Below are 9936 nucleotides of genomic sequence, written 5' to 3' on the forward strand. Positions count from 1 at the left end.
TATACTCCAGTAGAAATATTTTGTGTTTTCCTCCTTGGGGATAACAACTGCTTTGTTCCAAGCATTTCCTTGGCCTAGGATTTGGGAGCTCTGCATGAGTGCAAACATCCCCTTCCAGCCTATCAGTGCCAGTGTTGGATCCAACGTGGAACTAATTAGTGACACAGCAGTTTATCACCAGGAAGCTCCTAATGACGTGGCAGTAATCTCACAATGACTAATCTAATAAAGATTTTCTTAATTTCCCTTTAGCAATTCTATCTGATAAATCAGTGAAAAAAATGAAAATAAAAGAGTAAGTAGAACAGAGGCTATGACTAAAAATACTCAACAGGCAATGTTTTTCTGCTTTTCTGGAGTTATAGCATGCACCTTTTCTCCATAAATCCTAGGACTCTGGCTACCGAAAGCAGAGTGGTTATGAACCTACCTCATTGATTTTGGTAGATGGTTCCTAACATCAGCTGCAATGTAGTATTTAGCATAACTTTTGGATGTGTGGGGTGCAGCCCTACTATTAACCTGACTACTTTAATCAAACACAGGTATTTATTGCCAGGGTTGTGTAAAAGCAGAGTTTCTCTTTTAAATGTTTTCTGCATGTAGTAAGTAAAAGAAACTGGGTACAAACTGGAACGTAGGAGGTGCCACTTAAACATGAGAAGAAACTTCTTCACGGTGAGGGTCACAGAGCACTGGAACAGGCTGCCCAGGGAGGTTGTGGAGTCTCATTCTCTGGAGACATTCAAAACCCGCCTGGACACATTCCTGTGTAACCTCATCTAGGTGTTCCTGCTCCGGCAGGGGGATTGGACTAGAAGAACTTTTGAGGTCCTTTCCAATCCCTAACATTCTGTGATTCTGTGAAAAAAAAAAATGAAAGGTAGATGGATGCAGATCGTTCGTGACTGAAGCAGTGCAAATCCTGTAGCTAGACCAGCACATGGTGTGTAGGACTAAGCATATGTGCAACCCCATGCAGGATGCAGGCTCTCACCGATTATTTTTCCCACAACAGCAAATATTTACAAAATATCTCCCCCGCTCACAAGCGCACTCCGGAGCGCAGCGTTTGCAGCGCCGAGCAGATTCCCCCCTCCAGCCAAGGAACGACCCCGCCTGCCCCAGCTCCCCCGCAGATGAGACCCGCGGCGCTCGGGAGCCGGGGGGCTGCGGGAGGGGGAGGCACCGCCGCGGCGAGGCGGGGCCGGGCGCATGTGACCGGCGGCGGCGGCGGGGGCGGCCCCGGGGGGGCTGTGCCGCGGCGGGCAGGGCGGAGCGGAGCGGCGGCGCGCCGGGGCATGCGGAGCGGCCGGGCCCCGGGCAGATGATGGCGATACGCGAGCTGAAAGTGTGTCTGCTTGGAGTGAGTAGAGGGGAGCAAGGGGGATCACTTCCCTCTTTTCTTTCCCACCCCGCTGGTGGGGGCTGAGGGAGGTGGGGTGCTCGGTAAAAAGGGGAACACTTCCAGCCTCTCTCTCCTTCCTCCCGAGGGCGCCGCGTCTCCCCGTCCCGGGTCGGGGGGGATCGGCCGCGGTAAATTCCTCCACGCCGAGACTTGGCAGCCGCGCACCGGACCCCGGGGGGCGGGGGAAAGCTTTAGTGGGTTTTGTTGTTGTTTTTGCCTTGTTTTCGAACTTTTAAAAAGTGAGAGGGCGTAAAGGGGTGGGAGTGAGGGTCTCTATTTGGGGGGCTCCACCGCTGGAGAGCCGGCGCTTCCCGGCCGCGGGGGCGGTGGTGACCCGGCGGCGGGTCTCCCTGCGGGACCGAAGCCCCGACAGGCGTCCGGGAGCGTTTTGCAGCCCCCCCATCCCCGTCGCAGGCTGGAAGGTCTTGTCACTCGCAGCTTTGGCTTCACCGAGCCCCTCTAACAATGGTGGGAAGCGAAACAGAGGGACGGGGCAGCTCGCTGAGACCTTATTTCGGGTGGCTCTTCCTCCCGGGCGCCTCGGCCCCCTGCCACCTATGTGCCGTGTCGGTGATCTGTTTAATTACTTGCCTGGGTTTACTCAAATCTTTGGCTCGGCTCCTTACAGGAATGTCCTTTCTGCCACTTTTTTTTTTTTTTTTCTTCTTTTGGTTTTTGGCGAACCCGTGTGTGCATTTCCCATCTGGAGCAGCAATGTGCTTAGCTTTGCAGTTCGGCTGCGCCTGCCCCCTCTGTGCCCTGCGCGCAGGGAGCTTCGCAGCAAAATGTGCTTGCAGGGTTGTTACAAATACTTCTGGGAGAACAGAGCCACCTCTTCTGACAGTTACTGAGAGAGCATCACTACTGAATTGTTGTGGGGTTGTTTTGTTTTGGTTTTAGAATCAAACATCTCAAAGTATCAGGTTGCTTTTAGGTCCATGTGTCCATAAACATTCAGGAAAGCTGTATGAAGGAAGGCGTTTCAAAGTGACTTCTCTTTTATGCAGTACAAGTGAGTTGAACATTAAACAAACAAACACCAACACCTGATTTGTGTTGACACTTACCCCAGCAGGAGTGGGTACCTTGCAGTGGAGTAAATGCCAGGACACTGAACAGTGGAACCCAGGTATTTGTCGGTGACCATTCTTCCTTTCTCAGTTAGAATTCCTGTCTTGAACTTTTTAAATGGCATAGAGGCAAAATAAATTTGGTTTATACAAACGTGAGGAGTCTGTGGTAAAATATGTGGATGTGTCTTTATTTTTTCTTCCCTAGTGGAAAATCCTGTAATTTTATAGACATGAGTCTCTTGTGGCATGACATTCCTCTTGCCCATTATTTATTGCTGTTTTGTAACATCAAAATGTGCTGGAGGTTTTGCAAGGCAATTGTTTACTTCTTTTAAGACAGGAAAAAATAAAACCTATAAAGCAGCTCTGTGTTACCAAGAATATGCAATTACTCTGTAGATTCACTAAAATGATAGGATGACAGCGGGAACACTTTGGAATATGTAAGTGTCTATAGTTATAGTCGCTTAGTAGTTAGTGAGTCTTCCTTCCTGAGTTTTAATAGGCTGTAATACTAGAAACCCATCTACTTCTGATTGTGGACATCTTGCTTACCATGGAAGCTGATGCCCTGTTTTCCTAAAAGTGAGGGGACTGCTTTGTATGACACACCCCCTTGTGAAGCTCAGACAGACTTCCAGAACAGACAGACTGTACTTGTCCATGTGAGCAAGTGCAAACATAAATCTTAAAAACACAAACCCATATTTTCAGGTCTACCAAAAGGAATCTTAACAGTTGTCTTATCAGTAGGTCCTGGACCTGGTAGGTTGATCTGTACTGTATCTAGTAGATCCTCTGACAGTCCTAAGTCAAGTCTGGCATGTCCAGGTCCCAGGCTGAGTTCCTGTTGTTATTAGAAATAGGGATTAAATTAGTTTGTAAACCTGTGTCCCTCCCCACTTCTGAACAAAGCCCTAGACTGCACCTCTAAATTGGACAGGAGGATCACTAATGGTCTGCGGTCCTCAGCTGTGCAAAGGACCTGGTCTTGAGCTGTTTCTGCCAGCTCAAAATTCCCCAGTGAGGAAGAGAATTGCAGTTGGTGCAACGTTGGCAAAACCAACTTCTCCGCAAGCCGCAGAGCACCATTTGTCTATAGAGGGTATAGATGGGAGGGTAAGGAGAGAGGGGAATAGAGAAACCAGAGCCGTGCTCCATGCTGCCAGGCCCTCTAAGCTTGCACAGTACTCCAGGGTCAACCTTTGGCCAGGAGCCATCATGGTAGAGCTAGGCAGTAAGTTATCGGCTCTTGGATAGACCCTCACCTTGCCCATGTCTTGCTGTAGCACAGGAGGGAATCTGGCCTTGAATTTCCAACAAAAATCTATCATAACTAGGATTTAGGTATCTGCATTTTGCTTCCTGCTCGTCCAGAGTGGCCTGAGGTTTTTTGAAATTCTATGTTTGCGATGGGGGAGATTTGGAGGAGCCTGGAGTTGTGCACTAGAAGGGGATGGTTGTGAGGTTTATCGGCATTGGAGGAGACGCTACCAAGGCAACAACAGAGAGGAAATTTAAGGCAGCTCAAGCCTAGGTGTGAGTCAGTTTGGAAGGCAGGCTTTGTTGATCATGGAGCTTTGTTATTTATGAATTTAGGAAGGCAGCGCTCTTTGAGGAGGGATGGTTCCAGCTGGTGGGCTGGAGGGAACTGGATGCCTGCCTAATTGTTCAGTGCCTCACAGCCTTAGGTGTAAGAGCTATGGCGGTACAATTTCAGTGGCTCTCTTGAGTATGTTGCCATGCAAGTGGCCTCAAGCCCATTCCTTAACTACTTCACCCAGTAAATTATTGCTGCTGGGAATTGAGGTATCTGCATGTGGAATGTGTTCATCATTCTAAGTGCCAACACTTGAGCATCTGCTCCAAGTCCTGTCTTGGCACTTCAAACTCTTCCTGGTCTCTTGGTCCAGTCTGTTCTTTGTTCATAGCAGTTGACCCTGTGTTAGAGGGCACCAGCTTCTGGTACCAAGCAAGTCTTAGCTGCAGCTCAGTTTATGCGATGAAAGGAAATCACCGAATCACAGAATGTTAGGGATTGGAAGGGACCTTAAAAGATCATCTAGTCCAATCCCCCTGCTGGAGCAGGAACACTTAAATGAGGTTACACAGGAATGTGTCCAGGCGGGTTTTGAATGTCTCCAGAGAAGGAAACTCCACAACCTCTCTGGGCAGCCTGTTCCAGTGTTCTGTCACCCTCACTGAGAAGAAGTTTCTTCTCAAATTTAAGTGGAACCTCCTGTGTTCCAGTTTGAACCCATTACCCCTTGTCCTATCATTGATTGTCACTGAGAAGAGCCTGGCTCCATCCTCGTGACACTCACCCTTTACATATTTATAAACATGAATGAGGTCACCTCTCAGTCTCCTCTTTTCCAAGCTATAGAGACCCAGCTCCCTCAGCCTTTCCTCATAAGGGAGATGCTTCACTCCCTTAATCGTCTTGGTTTCCCTGTGCTGGACTCTTTCCAGCAGTTCCCTGTCCTTCTGGAACTGAGGGGCCCAGAACTGGACACAATATTCCAGATGTGGTCTCACCAGGGCAGAGTAGAGGTGAAGAGAACCTCTCTAATGCAGCTCCCATTTGATTTGCATGATGTTTCTGTCCTGAGTGGCCACCCTCTTGAGGGGGTAAAGGAAAGAGGGACAGAGAGGGGCTGATGTGTTCCTGAGCTGTGCTTCAGTGCTGAAATGTGGCCAGGCGGGTGGCTGGGAAAAACTGCCAGGTTTCCTAATCTGGATGTGGCTGCTGGGTGCCATGCGCCTTGGCTCCTGATGTTTTCTTTATGCAGGCTGGAGGAGTGATTTACAGCTCTCTGCCAAGTCCTGACATAATTGTGTGTGGCAACCGCAGAATAGGTTGCCAGTTTTAAGACTAAGGCAAAGTTTCTTGTCTTTGTCACTTCCTGAGGAAACTTTGACAGCTCTCCAGAGAGGATTTGGGAGGTGGCTTGCTAACCACCATCTGAAGTGACCTCCATTACTATTTTCCTTTTGATTTTGTTTATTACATTTTTAGGTTGTGACTATTTGCTGTAGGACCAAAGGAGTTAGGATTCAAAGAGACTCAGAGGGCATCCCTTGGCCTTAAAGCTCTGCTTATAACTTTCCTGACAGGTTTGTCTCACCTGTTCCTAAAAAACTCACAATGAAGGTTTATCTTGTCCCCAGGGTTATATCCCAGAGCTTAACTGCTCTTACTGTAGAAAGATTTTTACCAAATGCAGTGACTGCATCTTCTTTGCCTGAGACTTCATTTCTTCATCGTTCAGTTTGTGCTTCCATTTTCTTACTCACAAGAAGTCACTTGCTGGCATGCATTCTGCTAGCATGTAGTCTGAAAATACTGTCTGAAGCTGGTGAGTCTAACTTTGTAAAAGGAGTGACATTTCCTCTGCGGAGGAGAAGCAAGTTTCCTCAGGAGTTTTTTTAAGTGTTCCTGCTCAGGCAGGGGGATTGGATTAGGTGATCTTTTGAGGTCCCTTCCAATCCCTAACACTGCGTGATTCTGTCATTCACAGTATCACAGTATCACAGTATGTTTGGGATTGGAAGGGACCTCAAAAGATCATCTAGTCCAATCCCCCTGCTGGAGCAGGAACGCCTAGGTGACGTCGCACAGGAACATGTCCAGGCGGGTTTCAATGTCTCCAGAGAAGGAGACTCCACAACCTCCCTGGGCAGCCTGTTCCAGTGCTCTGTCACCCTTACTGAGAAGTTGTTTTTTCTCAAATTCTCTGGAAATGAATCCCAATTGCCAGGTGTGGGTAATGGTTTGTTACCTTTGACGATGTCATGCACCTCTCTGTGCAGTGTCGGCGTGTGCAGGATGTGCAATTCAGCTCAGAATTGTTGAATATTTAAAGTAATTGTCAATATGCGAGTAGTTTTCTTAAGGAGCGAATCTCTCTGCTTTTCCTACCTTCATGCCACGATAATGTGAAGATCTGGATTCTGTTGGATGGAGAACAAATTCCCGTAGCAGGGTGTATGTGTGCATGTGTCACACCTTTCTGTGCAAAACTTGAGTACCCACTCTTGTGTTTTAAGAAACCATTGTACTGAACACATCACCGAGAGTCTTGTAGTTTGTTTTGGTGTTTATAAAATACAACACTTCTGTTTCTTTTTTGTCTCTAATATGCTTGGCATTATTAATGCTCTTAGGGCCTAGATGTTCCAACCCAAATAGGAGCACTGCTGTTGAAACAAAAAATGCATCCCTGGTTCAGTTGTACCAGTTAAGATACTTTCTTCTCACTAGATATGTGCAAGAGTGTCTGTATGTTAGGATGATCATTCAACTGAAGACAGTAAGAAGACACATGCAGAAGCTGTATGTGCATGAACAGCTGCAATGCTGTAGCCTAAAACAGAAAAAGAGGGACCAAAGTAGTGCAGACAGGTAGTTGCGAAAAGAAGATGATTTTACTCATGAAGTAAATGTATGCCTTCTAAAATTCTGTCCACAAAATATCTGAGAGAAGAACAGTGACTGACAGCGATTTATTATTTTTTTCCATGTTAATGGTTTATCATCATCCCCTTATTCATTCATGTTTTGTTATGTAAACAAATAGCTCTACCATGAGAGAAATTTTTCAACCATGATTTTGCATGGATATCTGTCTTGTGGAGCCATTGATATGAAATACCTATTGTCACAGCCTTTCCATCAAAGGAGCCCTTATCCATGTCTGTCTCCTAGCCACTTATTTCTTTGCATTGTAATGAAACATCAAATCACGTGTAAAACTGGACAATGATTTTAAGTGCATGGGGAACTGAAAGGCAGACAGCCAGACACACGGTTAGCGTGACTACATATGCCTCATTTCCTTGGGAAACGGTATTCTCTGTATTCTTCCTTGGTGAATACTCTGAAGTTGGCACTTATGTGTGCATATTTCCATACTCCATTGGCCTGCTTTACTGTTCAAAATGCAGTCTACCAGGATACTGAAAGAGACTGGGACTGTGGTCATTCTCTTTTTTTTGGGAAAAATATTGCATAAAAATCCAGTTACATAGTAAATGAGAAATACCTTTTCTCTTGTCAATTAGTAGGTATGTTCAGAAGCCTAATCTAGCGTTTTCATATTAATTTGTAAAATGTTTAAATGGCTAAATCAGATTTTTGCAATGTAGACATTAGATATGTAGGTAAATAATTTATCTGAATTTAACAGAATTCAGGGTTTTGTCTTGATCTCGGCCTTACTGCTTTCCTGACCTGCCTGCAGAATTTCTGTGTTTACTCATGTCGCAGGGGATACAGACTTTGGAGTCTCTACCAAACTGCTGCTGGTTTGGCTGGAGCAGGTTGAGTGCATCCACTACAACTCATATCTTCAAAAAATTTTGCGTGGGATATCTTAGGAAAGTGAGTAGGCTGGGTTATGACCTGAACATCCTTCTAAGAAAAGAAAGCAGAGGCCACATTCTGCTTTCGTTTCCAGCAGCACAACCAAACTGGATTTCTGAAGCAAGAGAAAGCAGGATGTGAAGTGGGTTTTACTTTTGGTAGCTGCAAAGCCTCTGAAGAGGAAGCTCATTATTACTCATTAGCTGGACAGCAAAAGAATAGCCTGTGGCTGGTACCTGTTGCTGGGAGGACTGCGTGTGATCGACTCCAATTCACTGATAACCAGCTCTGAGCTCCCTTCTGCTCCTTATAACTTGCTCGTTGAATGAGACCTTGCTGTGGCTATCATCCAAAAATCACGTGCAGGTTGTAGTTTTACTGTCTTTAAATTGTATTTAGTTATTTTGTTTATAGTATTACCAATTTTTTTTTAAGATTTCCTCAGGTCCTTGCTGCAGTCCTTCTTTTTGATTTCTTAGTATTGGCTGAAAAATTGTGAAACTTCTTGTTTTACAGTAATTCTGAGAAAAAAGTAGGTTATTTCTTTTTGTGAAAATAAGCAAGTTGAATTGCTAATAAGCTCCCTTTTTAAACACAGATGAATGCAGTTTTAGCCATATTCAGTGAAGTAGTGCTGAGGCAGACTGTGTGAAGCAACCAGAAACTCTGCATGCAAGAAATGTGTAGGGAAAAGAGAAACCCTCTCATCAAACAATTCCTTTTAACTGGCTTAAGTCAAGCCATATTCAAAGGCCACTTTAAAATATGTTGTCTGAGACTCTGGTTGATGGTACGACTTGTTTCTAAGGCGATAATTTGCCTTCTTGATAGGACATGTTGCAGTTAGAGAGCAGTTGAAGGAAGTGGCACAATAGGCATTAGCTAAGCTGGTCATGGGCAAAGGCCTCTGAGCCTGCAGGGCTTTTGCATGTGGTAGTGTTTATAAATTACAGCGCTGGTAAACTTTGCTAGTGTTGGGTCTGAGCTGAATACATGGATGCTGTGGACTCTGGAAGTGTGCAGGCTGGATAGGCATATTCTTTCTAAAATTTCTCAAGCGAACTCCCTGTTGAGAGAAGCATTTACAGGGAGGCTGGAGCCACAGCTCTGCTCCAGTTACCCTCAAACAGCCACCGTTTCTTTTGCCTCCCTGCTGCTCATTCTTCCAAATGCCATTTGCCCAGTCTTCAGGGATGTTAGACCTTGCAGGGACTGTTGTTGACCATGTATTTTCTGGCTGCATCCCCATACACATGAGATCAGGACAGGTACCATTTTCTTCCTTTCCTGACCCTTGTTTTTGAGGGGTGTGTTGAAAGGGAACACAGCTGGCTTTAGCAGGTTTGCACCATTGATCCCCCACCTTCCCCACAATTCAGGTGCTGCCTCAGAAGACAAGTTGCTGAGTGCAAGTCAACTTGTTTCTCCTCAGCTTCAGTGGCTCATCAGCCCTCACTGATGGAGGGCTGTAGTTTGGAGTTGTGGTCTGACCGCCTTGCCGTCGTCTACACGTCCTCGTGGAGATTTGAGGCTTCCTCTGCTCATGTTATTCTCAAGCCTCTTCTGGGGCTAGCTGAATGCCCAAAACGTGGTACCCAGAGCTACTCTGCAAGACGGTTGGGAAGGATGGTTGGGAAACAGGAAGGGTTTGCCCCGTCTGGTCTTCTGGGTCCTGACATCAAAGGGAACAAATGCATTTGCCATGGCTAAGTTAGGTAGCGTACCTGTCACTTTCTCAGGGTTGGTCTGGTTCTTCTACGGAGCTCATCTGTGAAGCTGAAAGCACCGTGGATCTCATTTTCAGTGCGATGATTGTTTGGTGTCTCCAGAGCTGGCAGCATGCGTCTTCTGCCCCTCAGTTTCCTCACACGTGCTGCGGAGGCTGGCACACAGGGTGATACCAAAGATCTTCCTACTCTGGTTTATGGCTTCATTTGCTCCTCACGAGCTCTGCAGCCCCATGGGTGAGCCAGACCCAGTGTCACGGAGGGCCATTGCGTAGCATACAGCCCCCTGGCATGGCCCAAGCTCCTGGTTTTGGGTCACTTTGGTGTCCCTGGGACTTTCTGCAGGGGTGGCATGAGGACATG

General features: G+C 46.5%; 1 protein-coding gene across 1 annotated transcript in view; it reads left to right on the top strand.

The window, feature by feature from the left end:
• Positions 1-1255: 1255 nt before the first annotated feature.
• Positions 1256-9936, top strand: part of RAB31 (RAB31, member RAS oncogene family) — a 68713-nt gene continuing 60032 nt past the window's right edge. Inside the window, exon 1 of the mRNA XM_082045749.1 lies at positions 1256-1366. Coding sequence (XP_081901875.1) covers positions 1328-1366 — 39 coding nt within the window. The 5' untranslated portion in view covers positions 1256-1327. The remainder of the gene's footprint in view (positions 1367-9936) is intronic.

Source organism: Streptopelia decaocto (assembly GCF_964273445.1).
Source record: "Streptopelia decaocto genome assembly, chromosome: 2".
NCBI classification, from domain to species: Eukaryota; Metazoa; Chordata; class Aves; order Columbiformes; family Columbidae; genus Streptopelia; species Streptopelia decaocto.